This window comes from Ornithorhynchus anatinus, chromosome X2 (genome assembly GCF_004115215.2).
Source record: "Ornithorhynchus anatinus isolate Pmale09 chromosome X2, mOrnAna1.pri.v4, whole genome shotgun sequence".
In the NCBI taxonomy this organism is placed as follows: Eukaryota; Metazoa; Chordata; class Mammalia; order Monotremata; family Ornithorhynchidae; genus Ornithorhynchus; species Ornithorhynchus anatinus.
Genome location: NC_041750.1, coordinates 29,606,028 through 29,629,455, shown reverse-complemented (window position 1 = coordinate 29,629,455; position 23,428 = coordinate 29,606,028). Strand labels below are relative to the sequence as shown.

At 52.1% G+C, this 23,428-nt stretch overlaps 1 protein-coding gene across 1 annotated transcript; it reads right to left on the bottom strand.

Annotated features, from left to right (window-relative positions):
• Positions 1 to 1,216: 1,216 nt before the first annotated feature.
• DIPK1C (divergent protein kinase domain 1C) lies at positions 1,217 to 22,617 on the bottom strand. The gene is made up of 4 exons (XM_029053402.1): positions 22,435 to 22,617; positions 13,300 to 13,989; positions 6,391 to 6,555; positions 1,217 to 2,432 (listed from the first exon to the last, which is right to left on the bottom strand). Exons 1-4 carry the CDS (start codon positions 22,615 to 22,617, stop codon positions 2,217 to 2,219), a joined length of 1,254 nt encoding a protein of 417 aa, XP_028909235.1. The 3' UTR covers positions 1,217 to 2,216.
• Positions 22,618 to 23,428: the final 811 nt, after the last annotated feature.

Sequence of the window (23,428 nt, the reverse complement as noted above, 5' to 3'; positions counted from 1 at the left end):
TTATTTTGGGTGGCTGTGCCTCTCTATCGCCGCCTGGTGGCACTAATCGTTATCCTGGGAGGGTTCGCCTCTCTATCGCCGCCTGGTGGCACTAGTCGTTATTTTGGGTGGCTGTGCCTCTATCGCCGCCTGGTGGCACTAATCGTTATCCTGGGAGGGTTCTCCTCTCTATCGCCGCCTGGTGGCACTAATCGTTATCCTGGGAGGGTTCGCCTCTCTATCGCCGCCTGGTGGCTGTAGGCTTGTTTAGGGAAGGTGCGCCTTTCTATCGCCCTCTGGTGGCAAAAATCGTTATTCTGAGCGGCTTCGCCTCTCTATCGCCGCCTGCTGGCAGGATAGTATGGCAGGTCAGTAGGTTTGTATGCGGAGACTGCTGGTCATCAATTAATCGTATTTACTGAGCGTTGATTTTTACGGTATTTGTTAAACACTTCTAGGCACTGTACTAGACGCTGGAGTAGGTACACAGTCCATGTCCCACATCAGACTCACAGTCTTAATCCCCATTTTACAAATAACTGAGGCCCAGAGAAGCGAAGTCTCTTGCCCCAGGTCACAAAGCCGGCAAGTGGCAGAGACAAGATTAGAACCTAGGTCCTTCTGTCTCCTCTATCCATTAAGCCATGCTATGTGCAGAGCACTGTACTAAGCGTTTGGGAGAGTACAAAAGAATAATGTAACAGAACCATTCCTTGCCCACAACAAGTTTACAATCTAGAGGGGAATACAGGCATTAGTAGAAATAAATTACAGACGTGCACATAAGTGCTGTGGTGCTGAGGGGGTGTGTGAAAGAAGGAATTCATTTATTCAATCGTATTTACTGAGCACAGTGTGTAAAGCACTGGATTCAGCACACGAGTTTACAGTCTTGCAGGGGGAATGGAGACACAGACATAATATAAATGAATAAATTACAGATATGTGTAGAAAGGGAGCAAGTGAGGGCGATGCCAAAGGGAGTGGAAGAAGAGGAAAGGAGGGCTTAGTCAGGCAACGCCTCTTGGAGGAAATGTGCCTTCAATAAGGCTTTGAAGGCAGGGAGAGTAATTGTCTGCTGGAGATGAGAAGGGAGGGGGTTCCGGGCCAGAGGTGGGAGGTGGGTGGGATGTCACTGGCAAGATGGACGAGATTGATGTATAGTGAGAAGGTTGACATCAGAGGAGCAAAGTGAGCAGGCTGGGTTGTAGTAAGAGAGCAGCAAGGTGAGGTAGGAGCAGGTAAGGTGATTGAGAGTTTTAAAGCAGATGGTGAGGAGTTTCTGTTTGATGCGGAGGTGGATGGGTAACCCACTGGAGGCTCGTGGGCCCAGCACTACATTCCCTGTGTACACATATATGGCAGGTATTTAAGTGTTTACTATGTGGCCTTGCTTGGTCCCTTCTATTCCGGCCATCCCCTTTAACCTGTTTTGCATCTAAACCCACTTGACTGATTCCTAACCCTCTCAGCTCCTAACTCTTTTGTCTCCTAACCCCCTTGTCTAAGTGAATGAGAGTAAATCTGACCATCCCCTCTGACCTGTTTTGCCTCTAGACATGCTCAACTCCTAACCTCCTTGCCTAAGTGAAGGAGAGTCACTCGGGGGAGCAGAGTCTCTGGGGGTGGTAGGACACCAAGGGGTAATAATAATACTAATAATAATAATATTTAAGGGCTTACAACGTGCCAGGCACTGTGAGTTGGGGTGGAGCGTGAAAGGTCTCGAGGCCTGGACTCCGTTTTGTCCGGCCAAGGCGCCATTTCTTCAGAATCGGTCAGTCAATCGTATATATTGAGTGCTTACTGTGTGCACTTGGGAGAATACAATATAACAATAAACAGACACATCCCCTGCCCAGAACGAGATTACAGTCTGAAGCGGGGGCACGTGACATGTCCTGCCCTCCTTTGTTTCATACTGTTCAGGTGCCTGCCTTATCAGGAAGCTGGGCACAATGGGGTCTTGAGACAGGATGGAGCCATCCTTCCCTCAGCAAGGTCGGGACGACCCCCGGCCGGATTACCAGTAGTGTTCGCACAGATCCACAAAACCAGCAGGAGGCCCAAAGAACAGCCGGGAATTTCACCCTTCAGAGACCTAGAGGAGCCTCTGCTGCTCTTTAGGGATGCTTCGTGGGCAGAGGCCGCAGCCAACTCGAAAACAACCACAGTAGCAAGAGCCGCGCTCCTGGGACCGTTTCCTGGCCGAGGCTCAACAGTGGAACCGGGAAAGATTAGCCGCTGGCATTTTTCAGCTCCCTCTGAGTGTCTTGAAGTAGGCGGTACAGTTCAGAGAAGGGATTCGGTGGCCCCCGCACCACGGCCGGGACGCTCCCGGGATCCGCACAGCGCCGCACGGCCCGCTGTAACCGCAGCTGGAGTGACGCGGGGATAGCAGGGCTTCGGGCAGGCGGCAAGAACCAGTGACGAAATATCTTGTCGCAGATGACCTGGGAAAAGGTGAGAGAGATTGATTGATGGATTGATTATCTCTGTGGAGCTGAAAATGAGGATCCACTTCCCTGAAAGGTGCCCCTCTCTTTCCTGGGCCCACTCTTGCTCCTGCTCCTGCTCCTAATAATAACAATGGTGCTTCTTATGCACTTACTATGTGCCATGCACTGTTCTAAGGGCTGGTGTAGCTACAAGATAATTGGGTTGGACACAATCCCTGTCCCACGAAAGGCTCACACTCTCAATCACCATTTTATGGATGAAGTAACTGAGGCACAGAGAAGCAAAAAGACTTGCCCAAGGTCACAGAGCAGACAAGTGGAGAAGCCAGGATTAGAACCCAGGTCCTTCCGACTCCCAGGCCTGTGCGCTACCCACTAGGCTACACTGCTTCTCCTGCCCCTGCTCCCATGCCATGCTTCTGTTTCTGCTGCTCCAGACACACTGTGTTCGTCCTCTCCAAGCGCCTTAGAGACACAGGAGAGAATGGGAGAGTCAGATGCCACCCTCTGAACTGTTGGGGACATTGAGGCCCAGTTAACTGGCATGACTGTTAGTAAACGTTTTCTGCGCACAAAGCACCGTACTAAACCCTGAGAAAGAATACTCAGGTGGGAATGGCCCCTGTCCCTCAGGGGGCTCAGAATCCAATAGCTGGTAATAATAGTAGCTCCTTGAGGACAGGAATCGTGCCTACCGACCCTTTTGTATTGTACTCTCCCAAGGGCTTAGTCCAGCGCTCTGAACGCAGAAGCATTCAATAACTACTATTGATTGATTGATTGCTTGTGGGTGCAGTGCACTGTAGCAAGCGCTTGAAAGTACAAAGCAAGCGAGACACAGAAAGAGAATCTGAAGATCCCTCAAAGTGTCCATTTTGGGTTGTGCCATTCAGTGAGTTAATGTAGCAAGCTCTTGAAATTCTCACAGTGAGGAAAAAAGAAATCTTTTACATATATATTGTGGGGGATTTGGCTTCCCCATCGGGCCTAGGCCCCCCTACATTCCCAAAGGAAGTGGTTCTGCTGGACCAAGAGTGACCAGAAGGGCCCTGCCCGCTCCCTACCCTGCAGCCTGAGCTGACAAAGGGAGATTAAGCCAAGCCACCGGACCGCCTCTGCCCCTACATCCTGGCAGTCGGCATCTGCCCGGTCTCTCCCTGGGCCTCGACCTACTGAGATTAGCGGGGACGTGCACCCTGATCCTGGAAGGGCCTGGGAGGGTCTGACATCAAGCCAAAGGGTTAGGTCTCCTGGAGGACAGATGTGAGGTCAGGTATGGCCATGAATACCTGAGAACAGACCTGCAACTGCAGATCAGTCCCAGACGTCTACAAATAGATGGGACTATTATGCCCTTGGGATTCTGTTTCCCTACCCAAAAGGCCTACGGGGAACCCGCTTCTGGCAGAAACCCGGGAAGGGAAGACAGAGAGAGAGAGACAGAACAGAGAGAGTGAGAGAGATGGGGGGCAAGGAGGGAGGAAGAGAAGGTATCACAGTCCCAACTGTACTGGTGGCAGAGCAATGGGAAGGGAAGATTAAGGATGAGTGGGGGGCGGGGGAGGGAAGAGGCTTCTCTTGGGCCTCTGGTTCTCCTATAGCCACCCATGGTTGCTTCCATCTGAACTGGCTGGCTGCCCTGCTGGCCGTGATCGGGTCTTTCTGGCATGGATAGGAGCAGTTGCCCCACTCCCGTGGAAACCTTCCCGCCACAGCCCAGAAGGGTAAGCTCTAGGGGGCCAGCGGGTAGTTGAGCGGCCACAGGGGTGGTGGGCGCCAGCCGCAGCCGTGGCCTGGCCCACCCTGGCAGAACTGGTCATTTGGAATCTTGACCGCCCAGGAAAAGCTAGTCTGCCGGGGCCCGTCAGCGTTGCGGCCATCGCTGCCGTCCAGCCCGGTATCAAACTCTGCCAGGGTGTTAGGCTAAGGGAAGAGGAGGGAGGGTTGGTGCTGAGGCCTGATAATTGGGGTGTGAACTGAAAGAACACACACAGGAGGCATCATCTGCTCTTGAAAAACCCTGGAAGATTCTGGGACTCTTCCTAAGGTTGGAGAAGAAGCATGGCCTAGTGGAAAGAGCACGGGACTGGGAGTCCGAAGACCTGGGTTCTAATCCTGACTCCATCACTTGCTTGCTGTGTGACTTTGAGCAACTCACTTGACTTCTCTTGGCCTCACTTTATCTGTAAAAAGAGGATTAAATACCTGTCGTCCTTCCCCTTTTGACTGTGAGCCCCATAAGGGAAAGGGAATGTGTCTGATCTGCTTAAACACTGTATCCCAACAGAGCCAAGAACTGAGCCTAATTGTCAACCAAACTGAGTCTTCTCCCCCTGCCCGAGAGCTTAGCACAGTACTGTTTGGAGAGGGCTTTGAGTGAATAAATAAATACCACTAAATAAATAAATAAATGAACAAACTGGATGGAGCCTCAGAAGCTGTTGGTGACTAAGACTGATGCCCAGATGTCACCTGACCCGTGTCCCTAGACTGCAACTTTACCTCAGCCAAGCAGCTGGCAGTATGGGCAGTTGGCCACAGAGGGACTAGGAGAGAAAGTGTGGATGGCACAGTGCAATCCAGCCCCACTCCTGGATGGCAGGCTCAAGCTCCCGTCCCACGGACGATGGGCTTCTCTAGTTGGGCTGGGCTGGTATGTCTGAGGGTGCCATTCATGGTGCTTCTTATAACTGTGTCTGAGACCGACAGTTCTCAGTCAGCGGCAAAAAAAGTGACCGAAACTCATCTTTCACCGTTCCTGGTCAGCTACGTCCCCAAAGAATCCCATTATTGCTTTCCCTGTCGAACAGACGGGAACCAGGAGACGTGAAGGAGGATGAATTTGCCCCCGACCCCACAGCAAGGCCTGTGTGGATACCAGCTCCGCTCCAGAGGGCCTGGGGATCGTCCGCCTGCCTGCTCTCCCCTCTTCCCTCTTTGCCTCCCTTCTGCTCCCCAGTCGGATCGGGACTCCCCAGGAAACTTAGAAATGAGGCCTCTGGCCAGACTCAGCTGGATCACAGAGAACTTCTCTCTGAGGGGACCCGGGATCTAGATAGGACCCCTGGACTCGCTGGCTCTGACCCCACACCTTGGGAAAGACCGGGCTGCCAATCATCCCAGAGGTATGGGGGTGGGGGGTTTGTCTAAGACATGCCCTCGGCCCCACGACTCACTAACAGGTGATTGTGCCATGGGTGTAGGGGTGGTTGTGGTGGCAAAGGTTGGGGGGATGACTGGGAGTGCAGCTGAGAGGGTGGCTGTGTGTGGGACTGGAGGTGGCTGGGGGTTGGCCTGGGGATAACTGGGAGAGACTGTGAGGGTTAATAACGTTAATAATGTTGGTATTTGTTAAGCGCTTACTATGTGCCGAGCACTGTTCTAAGCGCTGAGGTGGACACAAGGGAATCAGGTTGTCCCACGTGGGGCTCACAGTCTTAATCCCCATTTTACAGATGAGGTAACTGAGGCACAGAGAAGTTAAGTGACTTGCCCAAAGTCACACAGCTGATAAATGGCCGAGCCAGAATTTGAACTTATGACCTCTGACTCCAAAGCCCATGCTCTTTCCACTGAGCCACGAGGGTTGGGGGGGCGGGGGCGGTAACTATGGCTGCTCCTGCTGCTGTTGCCCATCATGCCCTAAAGTAGAGGAATTATTGTTATTCATGACTGTTAGATGCTATTTGTGACTGTTTACTCTATTTCACTCTCCCAAGAGCTTAGTACAATGCTCTGCACCCAGGAAGCACTCGATAAATATCACTGATTGATTAGCTGGTTGATTATTTTAGCTGCCACTTCCAAGAAACAGTAATTCAGGGAGATAATTCAGGGCCCTCGGTCCCTAGAGCGGCAACCCGAGAGCTCCTGGGACATCTGGACTCCGGTCCAGGGACTGCCCACAGTCACTCATTTGCAGGTTGTCAGTGACTCGGCCGCGGGCACTCACTTGCAGGTTGTTGTTGACTCGGTGGGATCCGCACCTGTGGGTTCTCAAGTCACACTTCGAAAAGCAGTCAAAGAAAGTGCAGTCGTCATCTCCGGTGCAGTTCTGCTCCAGGATCTCCCTCATCTTGGGCTCAAAGAAGGCCATGTCCACGTCGATCGCCACCACCTGTCACCAAAGCAGCGCCCCGCCGCGATCCTGATGTATCACATTCACACCCTCCACAGCTGCGCTTGCCCACCAAACACACCCTCTCCCGCCCTGCCCCTTCCCCAGACTGTTCTTCAGAGAAGCGGTTCCGACCTCGTTAAGGGTTGCGATTTCCGGTCATCGGGGACACTGCTGCCCTTGGGCGACCCTGGGCAGCCCTGAACAGTTGAGGATTTCTGAACCCGCTGAGTCACGCTGGCTCCATATCCTGTCAATTCCATCTTCACCACATTGCTAAAATCTGCCCTTTCCTCTTCATCCATACTGCTATTACACAAATAATAATAATAATTGCAGCATTTAAGATCTTACTATGCGCCACGCACTGTACTAAGCGTACAAGACAATCAGGTCCCAAAAGGGGTTCGTTGTCTAAATATGAGGGAGAACGGGTAGTGAATCCCCATTTTGCAGATGAAGGAACTGAGGCACAGAGAAGTTTAGTGACTTGGCAAAGGTCACAGAGCAGTAAAGCATTTATATCCCACCTTGACTCCTGCATCAGCTTCCTCGCTGACCTTTCTGTCTCTCCCCACTCCAGTCCATACTTCACCCGGCCGCCCGGATCATTTTTCTAAAAAAAGTTCAGTCCACATCTCCATCTCGCCTCCTCAAGAACCTCCAGGGTTTGCCCGTCTACCTCCACTCAACCAGAACCTCCTTACTTCCAGCTTTAAAGCACTCACTCAGCTCACCCCCTCCTTTCTGATTTCCTACTACAAGCCAACCCACACACTTTGCTCCTCTAACGCCAAGCCGCTCATTGTAGCTCGATCTCCTCTATCTCACCGCCGACCCCACGTTCTGCCTCTGGCCTGGAACTCGCTTCCCCTTCATATACAACAGATGACCACCCTCCCCACGTACAAAGACATTTTCATGCTACTTGTTAAGCGCTTACTGTGTGCCGGGCACCGTACCAAGCCCTGAAGTAGGTACAAGATAATCAGGTCAGACACGGTCCCTGTACCACATGGAACTCACAGTCCATGTTGGAGAGAGGAGGATTTAATCCCCATTTTACAGATGAGGTAAGAGTCTAGAGAGCCACCCGAGGTCTCACAGCAGACAAGTGATAAAGCCGGGGTTAGAACTCAGGCCCTCTGACTTCCAGGCCCATGTTCTTCCCATTAGGCCATGTGCTCTGAGTGACTCTGCAGGAAGATGATCCAGGTAGCGGCAGGGAGCTCAGCGAGGAGGCTGATATCGTATTCCAGTCGTAATAGGATGAGCCCTTGAGCCGAGGCAGAAGGCGCATTTGTGGAGAGGAAGGGACAGATCGGTCTGCCTGCCTGTGCCTGTGATGGCAGAGTATCTAGAAAAAGAAATGGGGTTTCTTAATGATGCAAAACTAACAAGGTCAGTCAGTCAGTCAATCGTATTTATTGAGCACTTACTGTGGGCAGACACAATACACAAGGACCGCTAGACTGCAAGCTCCTTGTGGGCAGGGAATGTGTCTACCAACTCTGTTGTACTGTACTCTCCCAAGCGCTTAGTACAGTGCTCTGGATACAGCGAGAACTCAAACAATACCACTGATTGACTGATTGATGGGTCCCCTCGCCACCCTTTAGGGGCAGCGGGTGTTTCTCTGGCAGGCCCGGTTTGCAATTGTAGATGAAGGAACTCTCCATCAGGAGGCACACGTTCAGCATCACAGCTGCAACCTCCCTCTGTCAGGTGACTCGAACTCAGCACCGCAGAGGCAAGAACTTTCCAGCAGGATTGTGGGTGGGTAGCCCGTCGCACCGGGGAAAAAGTCTCCGCTGGTTTGGATAAGTGTTACCCCTTCTCAGGGGAAGCTTCCAGACCTATGTGATAGCAATGTCCAGCTAGGGGAGCCTCTTCTGCCTGGTCCTCACTCCTTTCAGTGAGTGGGTCCCTTGCCCCCTTTTAGGCCCTCCTCATTCATTTGAGGTGTAGTCTCACTGCCCACTCTAGGGTTGCCTTAGAACTCCTTTTCCAGGGCCACCGTACCGTGCTTGGTCCTCCATGGACCTGGGTTCGATGGCCCAGAGGCCTCCGCTCTTCTCCCACAACCCCCCAGCTCATATAATAATAATAATGTTGGTATTTGTTAAGCGCTTACTATGTGCAGAGCACTGTTCTAAACTCTGGGGTAGATGCAGGGTAACCAGGTTGTCCCACGTGAGGCTCAGAGTCTTCATCCCCATTTTACAGATGAGGAATCTGAGGCACAGAGAAGTTAAGTGACTTGCCCACAGTCACACAGCTGGCAAGTGGCAGAGCCGGGATTCAAACCCTTCACATCTGGCAGACCGGTAGACTCCCCCGTTCAAGACCCTTCTGAAATCATATCTCCAGGAAGCCTTCCCAATCTAAACCTCTTTCCTGCCCACCCTATTTTCCCCATAACTGCCACTTCAATACTTCCAGGCCACCTCAGCATTTGGCTACTCACTGCCCCATCCCCACCATTGCACTTACGTACATATTCGTACATTCTATTGTTTACCTATACTCATATTTTGAGTAGCCATAGTAGCATCAGTGGCAATATTTGAGACTCAGCATGGTCTAGCGGAAAGAGCATGGGCCTTGGAGTCAGAAGACCTGGGTTCTAATCCAGTCTCTGCCACTTGCCCGCTGAGTGACCTGGGATGAGTCACTTGACTTCTCTGTGCCTCAGTTACCTCATCTGTAAAATGAGGATTAAGACTGCGAGCCCTATGTGGGACAAAGACTGTATCCAACCCAATCTTCTATCTAACCCAGCACTTAGTTCAGTGCCTGGCACGTAGTAAGAGCTTAACAAATACCCTAAAAAATAAAAATTTATCATTTGCCCACTTGGTGTGGGGCTCTGTAATAGGACAGGCACTTGGGAAGTACGGAATATTGAAAAGACACAATCTCTGCTCAAAGGAGTTTAAACAGATTTAAAAATAATTACAATGTGGCTTAGTGGAAAGAGCACGGTATTGGGAGTCAGAGGACACGGGTTCTAATTCCGGCCCTGCCACTTGTCTGCTGTGCGACCTTGGGCGAGCCGCTTAACTTCTATGTGCCTCAGCTACCTCCTCTGTAAAATGGGGATTAAAAGTGTGAGCCCCACGTGGGACAACCTGATTACCTTGTATCCACCCCAGTGCTTGGCACATAGTAAGCGCTTAACAAATACCATGATTATTAATCATTATTATCAAAATAAATCGGCTACACGTATATACATTGAGAAGCAGCGTGGCTCAGTGGAAAGAGCATGGGCTTTGGAGTCAGGGCTCATGAGTTCGAATCCCAGCTCTGCCACTTGTCGGCTGTGTGACTGTGGGCGAGTCACTTAACTTCTCTGTGCCTCAGTTCCCTCATCTGTAAAATGGGGATTAAGACTGTGAGCCCCACGTAGGACGACCTGATTCCCCTATGTCTACCCCAGCGCTTAGAACAGTGCTCGGCACATAGTAAGCGCTTAACAAATACCAACATTATTACATTATTACATGAGGGTTGAGGAGAGGGTTGAAATAAACTCAGAAGTGTCATCTGTCTCCTCTGCTAGACTGAAAGTTCCTTGAGGGCTGGAATCACGTCTACTAACTCTACTGTAATCTCCCAAGTGCTCTTCATAGAGTAAGAACTCAGTAAATCCTACCCGATTTGATTGATGGATTGATTAGGCAAATCAGTGGAGTCTCTTTGCGAGCAGGAAAAGAATGATTTTAGCCTCTGGGAGGCAGCAAAGACCCCCTTTTTACTGGGCCAAGTGTTCCCTGAATTCAACAGCGCAACTTCAAAATCCAAACTCTATCCGAACGACAAGTAGTGAGGGGTGCAATGACAATGGTGGGGGTGTCCCAAAGCAGAAAAATTGAATTGTTGAAGAAAAGTTTCCAAAACTGAATTGAAGAAAAGTTTCCTGTGACCCTGCAGTCGGGGCGGGGAGGGCCCAGGGGAAGAGAGAGACAAAGAGAGAGAGAGGGTGGGGAGAGATGGAAATTGATTTACAGGGAGATCGGCGGAGAGGAATTAAAGCGGAGAGAACAGGAATTACTCAGGAGGGTCACGGTGGACTGGCTTGCAAATTCAGCAGAAATCAACAGAGCCTATTGCTTTAATAAATCTTCTTGGGCTCATTCTGAAGTCAAACTAATTATATCATTTCATAATTACAGTACGACTTCGGTGCTCTCAAAGTAAGAGCCAGGGAGTCAAGGACTTGGGTTCTATTCTAGCTGCCTAGAGTTTGCTGCGTGACCCTGGGCAAGTCAGTTAACTTCACAGGGTCTTGGTTACCTCATCTGTGAAATGGGGATTGAATCCTCCTCCCTCCCATTTAGACTGTGAGCCCCATGTGGGACAGGGATTGTGTCCAACCTGTGATAGTGTATGGAGAAGCAGCGTGGCCAAATGGATAGAGCACAGGCCTGGGAGTCAGAAGGACCTGGCTTCTAATCCCATTTCACTACTTGCCTACCGTCTCATCTTGGGCAAATGACTTCACTTCTCTGGGCCTCAGTTGCCTTATCTGTAAAATAGGGATTAAGACTGTAAACCTCGCGAGGGACAGGGACTGTGTCCAACCTGATTTGCTCGTAACCACCCCAGAGCTTAAAACAGTTCCCGGCACGTAGTAAATGCCTAATAAATGCTATTATTATTATTATTTACCCCAGGGCTTAGTACTCAGTGCCTGGCACATAGCATATGAAAAATAGCATTAAAAAAACCCTCAATTCTTCAGGCCTTGATGATCTAAATTGGTGAATTTCTGGGCCTCTGGATTCTCTGGAATCGTTTTCTCCCAGTCTTATCTTTCCCCTGCTAACTAGCACCCTCTGAAGTGTGGGGAGGAGCTAGGAGGAATCATGGAATCCACATTAATCCATTTTGCTTCTAGTTAGTAGCTCCTTTGGGAAAGCAACTGAAATTAATGGCAAATATTAGCATTAGGGATTATCCATGGATTTCAATTATCTGGGCAATTACTCCATTGCTACCATGTATCATGGAATGACCATGTCACAGTGTACCACATTTCAGTTAATTGTACTACTGTTTAACAGTTAGTAAAGTTCCTCAGAGGGTGGGCATATAACACATCCCTCACTTCTCTGCCCTCCCACTAGCTCCTATCCTTGTTTTTCAGCCCCCACTGCCTCACAGTTATTTTAATCTGTAATTTATGTTACTGTCTGTCTCACCCTCTAAACTGTAAGCAGCAATAACTTGGAGACCCAGGATGTTCAAGGAGCTGGAATGTTGAGCAATGTAAATTTATAGTGGGCAGGTAATGTGCCTGTTTGTTTTATCATACTTTCCCAAGCGTTTAGTACAGTGCTCTACACACAGTGTAGATAAATACAATTGATGGACTGAGAAACAATGTGGTCCAGTGGACAGAGCATGGGCCTGGGAGTCAGAAGGACTAATCCTTCTAATCCTGACTCAACCACTCATCTGCTGTGTAACCTTGGGAAAGTCATTTCTCTGCACCTCAGTTACCTCAGCTGCAAAATGGGAATTAAGACTGGGATATGGACTGTGTTCAATCTGATTACCTTGTATCTACCCCAGTGCTTAGTACAGTCCCTGGCACATAGTAAGTGCTTAACAAATGCCATTTAAAAAAAAGCTGTCAGCCTCCTACCTCATTGCAAAGAGCTTCAGTGGAGGAGGAGGGGTAGGGAAGGGAGCAAAAACCAAGCTGGGTAGGGGGAGGTGGTGAGGTGGGGGAAGGTTAGGGGCCTCAAGATAAGTGGAACTACTTTTCCAAAGGCTGAAGGCAGGGGACAGCAGAAGCAGTAGCTGCTCCTGTCCAAAGAAACAAACGAACAAGCAAAGGAACTAAAGCAAGGAGGGGAGACCATGAAGAGCAAGAGTTAAGGAACAAATTATGCTCCCCAACTGGCAGTGAAAGAGTGTGGAGAGTGTGAGCCAGCCTCCAGGGTCTGCCAAGGGCTAAAGCTTCCTGGTGGGGGTGGGGAGGTTGGGGAGTAAGGGAGGGTTGGGAGGGGGAGGAGGGACCACAGGGCCGAGCTCTCTGGAGTTTGGATGTCGCTGCAGGGGAGGAGAGGTCGGCATCTCCCATTCCCCCAGCTCCTGAGCCTCTGTCCCTCCTACCTCTCCTGTGTTTCTCACCCTCTATAGCTCTCCCCCTCCATGTGTGTCTATACATCGGCATCATTTTCATCTATTAAATGTCGGTCTAAGAGCAGACTTACGTTTGCGCTGAACGAAGTAAGGAAAAGAGGTCAGTCCTGCTGCCCAACAGCATTGGCACTTGAGACAGAGAGCCTCCGGGCCAAACTCTAAGTAATGAGTGATGCCCTGCCATTTGCCCTCTCTTCCCTCTCTCTGTTTCCCCCATTACCCTACCCCCGGGCCCTGTCTCCCATGCCCTGTCTCCCCAGGTACAAGCCTCCCATGACATTTCCCCCCCATGCCTTAACCCTCCATGTCCTTCCCCCAGCCCTCTGCCCCACATACCCTAAACCTCTAATGCCGTGCTCCCAGTGCTCTGTTCTGCATGCCCTATAACAGTCTGCTCTGCCCCACAATGCCCTGCCCCTCATGCCCTAACCCTCCAATGCCCTCCCCCAGTACCCTAACCCTCTGATGCCCCGAACCCCCCATGCTCTGCTCCACCATGTCCTGCCCCACCGGGCCCTCCCCCACAATGCCGTACCCCACCTTCATCCACCCTGCCCGCACGCCCTCCGCCTTCTCAGACCCACTTACTGTGAAGTCACTCCTAATGGCAAAGTTTTCAGGCTTGATGTCACAGAGGTGGAGGCGGTGGGAGAAGTCGTCGTCAAAGTGGCTGACCATGTCCAGGAAGCTGAGCGCGATGTGACTGATGGCTTCCGCCTGGGCCTGGTCCCCCAGAGGGGCGGGGCCGGGGGCGGCCACCTCCTCCAGGGGGAAGAGAGTCCTGTGCTGGGGGTGGCCGGCCACCAGGTACTCCACCGCATAGAAGTGACCACAGGAGCCCATCACCGGCAACACGTGCCGGCTGACGTCCTGCAGCAGGCTGAAGTAGAGGTACTCCTCTTGCTGGAGCAGGGCCCACGCGCTGGCCACCTGGGCCTTCCAGCGCGGCCCCCCGCCCGCGGCCGCCCACAGGGCCCCCAGCGAGCGGTTGGAGAGCTCCAGTCCCAGGGTGCTCTTGACCTCCAGGGCCACTACCAGGAGGAGCTCGGCCTCGGACAGGCCCCGGTCGCCCCCGTCCTCATCCAGAAGGCCGAGGGGCTGGAAGCTGGAGAAGTCTTCTTTCTTGGACTTGAGGACGACGGGCCGGCCCCTCCAGTCTGCCCGGAGGACCTTCTTTCCGCGCTCAAAGTAGAGGCAGTGCCGGTACACCAGCCGGTGGGCCACGCACAGGTCTTCACACAGGTCTCCCATCACCGCGCCCCCTCGGAAGTCCCGACACTGAAGCGGAGAGACAGGATGGGACGGGACGGGGCAGGAGAGGAGGGGGTGGGATGGGATGAGCGTCACAAGCCGGGAGCGGCCGGGGACCCCTCTGCCCAGGCCGGGAGGGAGAGCCCAGCACCAGCGCGAGGCCTCGGGGCAGCCAGCCGGCCCCAGGCGGGCCACCCTCCCACCCCCGCTCCCCGTCCTGGGATCACCCCAAGCAACTGGCATCTCCTCAGTGCCTCCAAGCAACCCTGTTCGGGGACTCGTCCAAGGTCTCAAAGCCAGCGGGGAGGAAGGAGTCTTCTTCAACCTGAGGTTATTTGAGGAGCCAAGGAGCCACTCTGGTGGAGGGTGTCCATTTTCTCCAAACAAACACGCTCTGTGTTTAGCCTTGGAATTTAATCCAGATTTCAACAATTTCCTTCTTTTCACGGTTGATCCCGGTCCACCCTTTCCCAGGAGGAACCGGACACGCGGTGATTAAGGGGTCATCTTAAGGAAACGGAAGGCCTCTCCCTGTCAATCACTCCATAATTGTTTGCAGACCCCTCTATTTGGAGAATAATGGGTGCTGGAAAGCACTCTGATTAACCCCAAAGGGTAGCTGCAAAGACATCAAGGGTCCAAGAAGCAGAGGCGGGGACGGGGGTGGGGGCGTGGAGGGTGGGGTCAGGTGGCCGCTGATGGAAGAGAGGGCAAGATCGGGAGCTAAAGAGATGATGGATAATGTGCAGTTTCCTTAGTGCACTTTTGCACTTCATCCTGCACTCATTATATTGTCATCATCTTGCTCTGAAAGCAAGACTACCCTCAATTTGAGGCAAATCCCCCAAATTGGATATTTCATAATGGAAAACAAATTCACTTTTACTTCATTCACCTTTGCCTCTGGTTCTGGGTGTCGCTTGCCAGTCACCCCTAATCGGTCATAGTAGTAGTAATGGCGATTTGGGTGCTCAATGCACTATTCTAAGCACAACGGGAACACGACATGTTCCCTCCCCACAAGGAACTTTCACTCAAAATGTGGGGAGAAAGACATAAGAATATTTACAAATAGTGTAAGCAGAATAAAAGAGTCTGCGACTGGGAGTCGAGAGACTCAAGGTTCTGGCCCTGGTTCTTCCACTAGCCTTCTGTGGGCCTTGGGCAAGTCACTCAACTGCTCTCTGAGCTTCCATTTCTTCACCTGTACAATGGCGATAAAAGGGCTATTCTCCCTCCCACTTAGACTTTGGGCCCTACATGGAACAGGAACTGGTTCCGATTGGGTTATTTTATATCGTCACCAGCCCTCAGCACAGTGCTTGGCACAGAATAAGCACTTAATAGACAGCATCATTATTAGTTGTATGCAAGCCCTGGGGTTGGGTATAAATAAATACAGAAGTGCTAGAGGGGATATTTAACAATCAATCCATCAGCAGTATTTATTGACTGCTTACTGTGCACCGAGCATATTACAAAGCACTTAGGAGAGAACCGTACAATGGACTTGGTAGAAACGATCCCTGTCCATAAAGAGCTTAGGGTCTACAGGGGGATACAGGCATTTACAATAAATTAGCGATAGGGGACATAGTAGAGTATTGGAATATTTCCATAATAATAATGATGATGTTGGTATTTGTTAAGCGCTTACTATGTGCAGAGCACTGTTTTAAGCATTGGGGTGGATACAAGGTAATCAGGTTGACCCACATGAGGCTCACAGTCTTAATCCCCATTTTACAGATGAAGGAACTGAGGCACCAAGAAGTTAAGTGACTTACCTAAAGCCACACAGCTGACAGGTGGCAGAGCCGGGATTAGAACCCAAGACCTTTGACTCCTAAGCCAAACTCTCTTTGCACTGAGCCACGCTGCATAGGACCGAGGCAGGTATTACACTGTCGACCCTGAGGGGAGGGCGGATGAGGGAAGACTTGTTCACAACCTCCCTGACTTGTACTCACCGCAGCTCCGGGGAACCATACCGGTCCACCCTAGCCAGGGAACCCGGGACAGGAGCTCCGAGCACCGGCAGGAGCCGGCAAGGCAGTCAGACTGCTCTTACAGAGGATCTGGGTTGGCCGGCAGCTTGATGTGTTCGCCCTCTCTTTCTAACCTGAACTTTCTGAGGCCCCCCTTGGCTGGAACCCTTTCCAATTCCTTAGATTCTGTGATTGAACTTTCCAATGACACTATCCCTGTCCTCAGAGTTCAGGGTTCAACGGGCATCGCCTCCCCACACTGGGGGGCTCCTTTTGGGGGGAGAAAGGACACTGGACTCAGTGGTGTCTGCATGAGCAAAATGATCATTAGAGACCTGGTGAGCTTTTAGGCCAGTCTGGAACTCAAAACCTCTCCGTACCTCCGGGCATCTCCCAAGACTACTGACATAACCACCGTCCCCCGTCTCAAGAGCCCACAGTTTTGGCAATGTCTTTGACTCATCCTTCTCCGTTAACCTACATGTTTGGTCACCAAATCCTGTCGGTTCTTTCTTCACGATATCTCCAGAATCTGCCCCTCCCTCCTCATCCAAACTGCCACCACAGTGGTCCAAGCACTTGTCATATTCTGTCTCGACTAATGCACGGCCTCCTTCCTGACTTCCCCGCCTTCTGCCTCTTCTTTTACCTGTTCATTCTTCTCTCTGCTGCCCATATCATTTTCCTAAACGTTCATTCTGCACACATCTTCCTACTCCTCAAGAGCCTTCGTCGGTAGCCCATCCATTTCTTCATCAAGCAGAAACTCCTCACCATCATCTTTAAGCCACTCAATCATCTCTCTTCCTCCTACCGCTCCTCGCTTCTCTCCAAGTAATAATAATCATAATAATTACTGTGGCATTTAAGTGGTTACTCTGTGCCAAGTACAGTACTAAGCACTGGGGTACATACAAAATAGTCACATTCTTTTAAAAAGGAGCAAGAACAATAAGGGAACCTTGGCACAGAGAAGTTAAGTGTCTTTCCCAAGGTCCCACAGCAGACAAGTGGCAGAGTTAAGTTTAGAAACTAGGTCCTCTAGCTCCCAGGCTCACTAGGCCATACTACAAAACCAGCCTGCACCCTTTGCCCCTCTTAGACCAACCTACTTATCATACCTCGGTCTCTCTCTCTCATCGACCCCTGGCTCACTCCCTCACTCCCTCCTTTCTGACTACCTGGAGCTCTCTCCCCCTTCTTATCTGACTGATCACCTCACTCCCCATCTCCAAAGCCCTAATAAAAACATTTCTCCTCCAGGAAGCGTTCTCTGACTAATCTTTCAACTTTCCATCTTACTCCCCCTCCCTTCTGCAGTCACCTCTGCACTTAAATCCCTAGCCCCTAAGCACTTTGCTACTCACTGGAATTTATATTAATTCCTGTCTCCTCTTGCTAGATTGTAACGAGAGATCAGCTCTGCCTATTCTACTATACTCTACTATACTATACTTGGTACAGTATGTGGCCCACGATAAGCATTCGGTAAATACCATCGATCGATCGACATTGATTAAGGAAGCCATTGTCAATTCTGTTCCATGCGGTTTGTTTGGCATTCCTATTGTACTCAACCAAATAAACTCCTAGACAATCCAGCAATCCTGTCCAAAGGAGAGCCTACCTTGGAATAGGAAATTGAAATGCTGTAACAGTTAAGTATTTTTTGTCAGAATTTGAGGGGGGGTGGGAGGGGGCTAGAGAAATGGTCCCCCAGATTTACTTTGTGCCTTGTAGGGGTTCCAGTTTTGAGGACAAGAATGTCTGAGTCACCCTTCCCATTTAAATGTGATTCAACTTCCCAAGGGGTTTCCCCAAGGCAGCCAAACCTTAGAGGGTGGGCAGGTGCACGATCTCTTTGGCCACGCAAACACAGAGCACCAACCTAGCAGGGAGTCAGCTCTCCCCCTCTTACTTATCCACACTCTTCTCCCACTACATCACAATTTGACTCTTTGTTCTCTCAGGCTGATCAACTCGCTGTGTCTTGTTCTCATCTCTTCAGCCTCACGTCCTTCCTCCTGCCTGGAACTCCCTCCCCCTTCAGATCCACCAGATCATAGCTCTCTTCCTCTCCAGAGCCCTTCTGAAATTCTATCTCCACCAGAAAGCTTTTTTTTCCAATGATTTTTTCTTCCTTTAGGGGCATTTCCTCCCATCCAACCCATCTGCCCTTATGCACTCACACCCACCTGAAGCACTGGGGAACATTTTGATCCACACATTCTGCTATTTCAGCACTTCTTCCTCCTAATTGTAACACACTGTATCTTCCCTGATAGACTGCCAGCTCCTCGAGGGCAGGAATTGTCTTCTAACTCTACTCCACTTTCCCAAGAATGCAGTATGGGGTTCCTCACATGGTAGGCACTCGGTAAACTCTACTGATAGGTGGATCGAGAGCCCTCCAAAGCTGCCGTGATGCAGAGGACTTGGCACTCGCCACCTCGTCTGGCAATCAGTGCCCCTTTGGCGTGCCCATTTCCTTCGAGTGTTCACCTCCCCCTTCGGCCGCCTAGTTCTCCTGCTTTGAGGCCGGTAAAGCGGCTGTCGAATGCTTTATCTCCTAAGCCCTTGGCCTCTGGCCCAGGGAAAACCACCTGCGGGGCTGGGGCCATTCAGAATTCAGGAGTGCCTGCCAGCTGGGAGAGACTCACCATCATTCTTCTGGGATCAGAAAGAGAGAGGTTCCTTCTTGGCTCCGCTAGTGTAGCTGAGGCTAACACGCTGTTGTGTTCAGTGAGAAAGCTAATGAGAGTCTGGAAGCAAGTCAGAAAAATACGGCCGCTTTGATTACTAAGTGTGAGCACTGAGTCAAGCTGAGCTGAAAACTGCCACCGGGAGCCAGAAAGACCCCATTCAGCCTGGATTCACAGATGCTCCACTCACCAATTCCCCTTGGCCCGTCCCCAGGGAGCTAGGGACCGGTTTCAGCGAGGCAAGAGCTTTCAAACCAACCAATTCAGGACAGGGATGGAAGGGAAGGGAAGGGAAGGGAAGGGTGGAAGGGCATAGATGCACTTGGACCTGATATTCACCCCATCCTCAGCCCTACAGCACTTATATACAGATCCTTACACTCCGTCTGCTATTTTTCCTATCTCTAATTTATTTCACTGTCTCCTTCCAGACTGTAAGCTTCTAATAACAATACCAATGGTATTTGTTAAGCTCTTACTATGTGCCAGACACTGTCACTAGGGTGGATACAAGCAAATCAAGTTGAATGCCGTCCCTGTCCCACATGGGGCTCACAGTCTCAATCCCCATTTTACAGATGTGGAAACTGAGGCACAGAGAAGCGAAGTGGCTTGCCCGAGGCCAAACAGCAGGCAAGCGGCAGATCCAGAATTAGAATCTTCTGACTCCCAGGCCCGTGTTCTATCCACTACACTACCCTGCTTCTCTTGTAGGCAGGGATCGTGTCTACCAATTCTCTTGTATTTTCTCTCCCCAGCCCTTAGTACAGTGCTCTGCACACAAGAAGTCCTCAATAAATATAATGGATCGCTTGGCCGATTGAAGGTTGGGATGGATCGAGGGGATGTATAGTGGGAATAGAGAGAGAGGGAGAGGATGAGGAGGATGAAAGGTGAAGAGGGATGGAAGGAAGGGACTGGGGAGTGCAAGGGTCAGGTGATGGAGGATGAGGAGGGAATGAAGACTGAAGGGGGAATGAAATAGATGGACGGAGGGGATTATTTCTCAATAGTTCAGTTGGTAGGAAAAAATGTTTGTAGTTATTGGTCAGAAGGAAAAAATTCCATACTGCTGAAATTTTAAAAGGTTTATGAGCCTATTTACTCTTCGATTATACCTAGGACTTGAAGTAAATGCTTATCGATGACCTATTTTCATAATAACTTATTTTATTTCTATTAAGCCCTCTTCCCGTTTAACTAGGTCATTTACAAGAAGAATAGGGCAGTGTTGCCGAGTGGAAGGAGCATAAGCCTAGGAGTCAGAAGGACCTGGGTTCTAATCCCAGCTCTGCCGCCTATAATGGTAATGACTGTGGTACTTGTTAAGGGCTTACTGTGTGCCAGCCCACTATACCAAGCGCTGGGGTGGATGCAAGCAAATCGGGTTGGACACAATCCCTGTCTCAGGTGGGGCTCACCGTCTCAATCCCATTTTACAGATGAGGCAACGGAGGCATAACAACATTACAACACCCAGAACGTGCTCTTTTTCTGAGGAAGACCAGGGAGCCACCTACTCTCTCCTGGCCACTCGCTTCCTCTTGGTCCCCAGGAAGGGGAATCCCTAGCCCCCTTGGGGGTCCTGAAGCAGTATGGCTCAGGGGAAAGAGCAGTGGAAAGAGCCCGGGCTTGGGAGTCAGAGATCGTGAGTTCTAATTCCGACTCCACCACTCGATAGCTGTGTGACCTCGGGCAAGTCTCTTCACTTCTCTGTGCCTCAGTGACCTCATCTGGAAAATGGGGATTAAGACCGTGAGCCCCAGGTGGGACAACCTGATGAACTTGTATCTCCCCCAGCGCTTAGAACAGGGCTTGGCACATAATAAGTACTTAAATGCTATTATTATTATTATCCTGTCTGGGAACCCCTGGCCCCCTCGAGGGTCCTGGCTGGAACCCCCTGGCCCCCTCGAGGGTCCTGGCTGGAAACTCCCGGCCCCCTCGAGGGTCCTGGCTGGAAACACCTGGTTCCTCGGGGGTCCTGGCTGGAAACACCTGGTTCCTCGAGGGTCCTGGCTGGAAACACCTGGTTCTTCGGGGGTCCTGGCTGGAAACCCCCGGCCCCCTCGGGGGTCCTGGCTGGAAACCCCCGGCCCCCTCGGGGGTCCTGGCAGGAAATCCCTGGCCCCCTCGGGGGTCCTGGCAGGAAATCCCCGGCCCCCTCGGGGGTCCTGACTGGAAATCCCCGGCCCCCTCGGGGGTCCTAGCTGGAAACTCGTGGCCCCCTCCTGGCTCGGCCCGGGGCACTGTAGGAGGCGCCGGGAGGGAGAAGGGGCCTGCTCAGCTGGAGGCTCCCGGACGGCGGTCTGGCCAGTCCCAGCCTCCGCCCCGCCCCGCCCCGCGCCTCGGCCCGAAAAGGTCGCCGACGGATCGGATCGACACCCTCGACCGCTTCGCTTTATTGATGCATTTCGCAGCCGGCACCCGCGGGTTCCCCTCGGACGGAAGAAAAAAGCGCAGTCGGTGTCGCAAGGGGTTAAGGAGCCGTCCGGAGCCGCGTCCTCTTCGGGGCTCCTTATTGAGCGCCGGGGGCTGCGCCTCCCGCCCCCCGGGGCAAGAGCACGACCTTATCATGATCATTAATGAAAAAGGTATTTGTTAAGCGCTCACTATGTGCCGGACACTGTTCTAAGCGCCGGGGTCGATAGAAGATAATCCGGTCGGACACGGTCCCCGTCCCACACGGGGCTCACAGACTTAATCCCCATTTGACAGAAGAGGGAACGGAGGCACAGAGAAGTGAAGTGACTGGGACAAGGTCACACAGCAGACAAGTGGCGGTGCCGGGATCGTCATTATTACGCGCTGGGGGGTAGATACAAGGTAAACAACAACAATAATAATAATAATTATTATTATGAAATTTGTTAAGCGCTTACTCTGTGCCAAGCACTGTTCTAAGCGCTGGGGTAGATAAAAGGTAAACAATAGTGATTATCAGTATGGTATTTGCTAAGCGCTTACTCTGTGCCATGCACTGTTCTAAGCGCTGGGGTAGATACAGGGTTGATAATAATAATTATGGTATTTGTTAAGTGCTCACTAGGTGCCAAACACCGTTCTACGCGCTGGGGCAGATATAAGGTAAATAATAATAACGGTATTTGTTAATTGCTTCTTAGGTGCCAAGCACCGGGGTAGATGCAAAGTAATAATAATTATAATCGTGGTATTTGTTAAGCGCTTCCTATGTGCCAAGCACTGTTCTGGGCTGGGGTAGAGACAAGGTAAACAATAATAATAATAATAATGATAGCATTTGTTAATTGCTTCCTAGGTGCCAAGCACTGGGGTAGATACAAGATAAATAAAAATAGTTATTAATGTGGCATTTGTTAAACGCTTCCTATGTGCCCGGCACTGTTCTCTGCACGGGGGTAGATACCAGGTGACTAACAATAGTAATAACGGCATCTGTTAAGCGCTTCCTATGTGCCAAACACTGTACTAAACACGGGGGTAGACACCAGGTAACTAACAATAGTAATAACGGCATCTGTCAAACGCTTCCTATGTGCCAAGCACCGTTCTAAGCACGGGGGTAGGTACCAGGTTGTCCCACGTGGGGCTCCCAGTCTTCATCCCCATTTTACGGATGAGGGAACCGAGGCCCGGAGTGGTCGAGTGACTTGCCCAAGGTCACAGAGCAGAGAGGTGGGGGGCGAGAAGCCATGCCCTCCTGAGTCGGAGGCGCGGGCTCCGTCCGCCAGGACCCGTGGGGGTCCACGGGGGGCGACGGGGGGCGATGCGGGATGGGGCGGGGGGGCGTGGGGACCTACCAGGCCGGCCAGGATCCGCTGGCTGCGCCGGTCGGTGCAGCGCTCCGAGAGGACGCTCCTGTGGACGTGGAGGAGCAGCGCGGCCGCCAGCAGCCAGCCCACCGTCCAGAAGACGAGGAAGAGCAGGGGGCCGCGGCCCCACAGCCGCCACCGAGCCGCCCTCACCCCCGGGGACGTCCTCATGCCGCTCCTCCCACCCGGGCCTCCCTCCGGGGACAGCGACCGGCTGGGGGGCTGGGGGGCTGGGGGGCAAGGGGGTCCTGTTTGGATCGGAGGCTCCTGGGACCGAACCAGATGCAGAAATTAGGATGGTGAGGCTGCCTTGGCAGGGGGTCTCTCTCTTCTTTCTTTCTTGTCTCTGCCTGTCTTTTTCTCTCTATCTCCCTCTCCCCCTCAGCCGGGGAGACTTTTCCCCTTTGTGCGCTGTGGAGGTCCCGTTGGAACTGCAGCCACGTAGTTCCGCCTTCTTGTGGCTGTTGCTGCCGATGGGGTCAGCCCCCTCCCCCTGCCTCCCCCTGCCTCCCCTTGCCTCCCCTTGCCTCCCCTTGCCTCCCCTTGCCTCCCCCTGCCTCCCCCTGCCTCCCCCTGCCTCCCCCTGCCTCCCCCTGCCTCCCCCAGGACCCCGTTAGCCTCGCAGCTCCAAGGAGAAAGACCCCGCGTCCCCTTTACCTCTGTGCCCCCCCTCCTCCTCCCTGCACCCCCAACTCCCCACCCCACCACCTATTTAAGTTCCATCCCTCCCCTGGGTCCCCCCCTCCTCCCCCGCTCCCTCCGTCGTACGGGACCAGTGGCCGGCTACACCCCTGAGCCGTGTGGGTTGGCAGGGGCGGGGGTCTCGGCTGGGTCAGCCCGGCCCAAGGTTCTCTAGCTCCAGGGTATGGACCCCTGGGTCCAGCCTGGCCCGGTGGGAGGCGGTTCGGAAGCAGAGGCAGGGAGTGGACCGAAACGCCAGCGCATGAGGACCCGACCTCCTACGGATGAAGCGGGAAGGAGA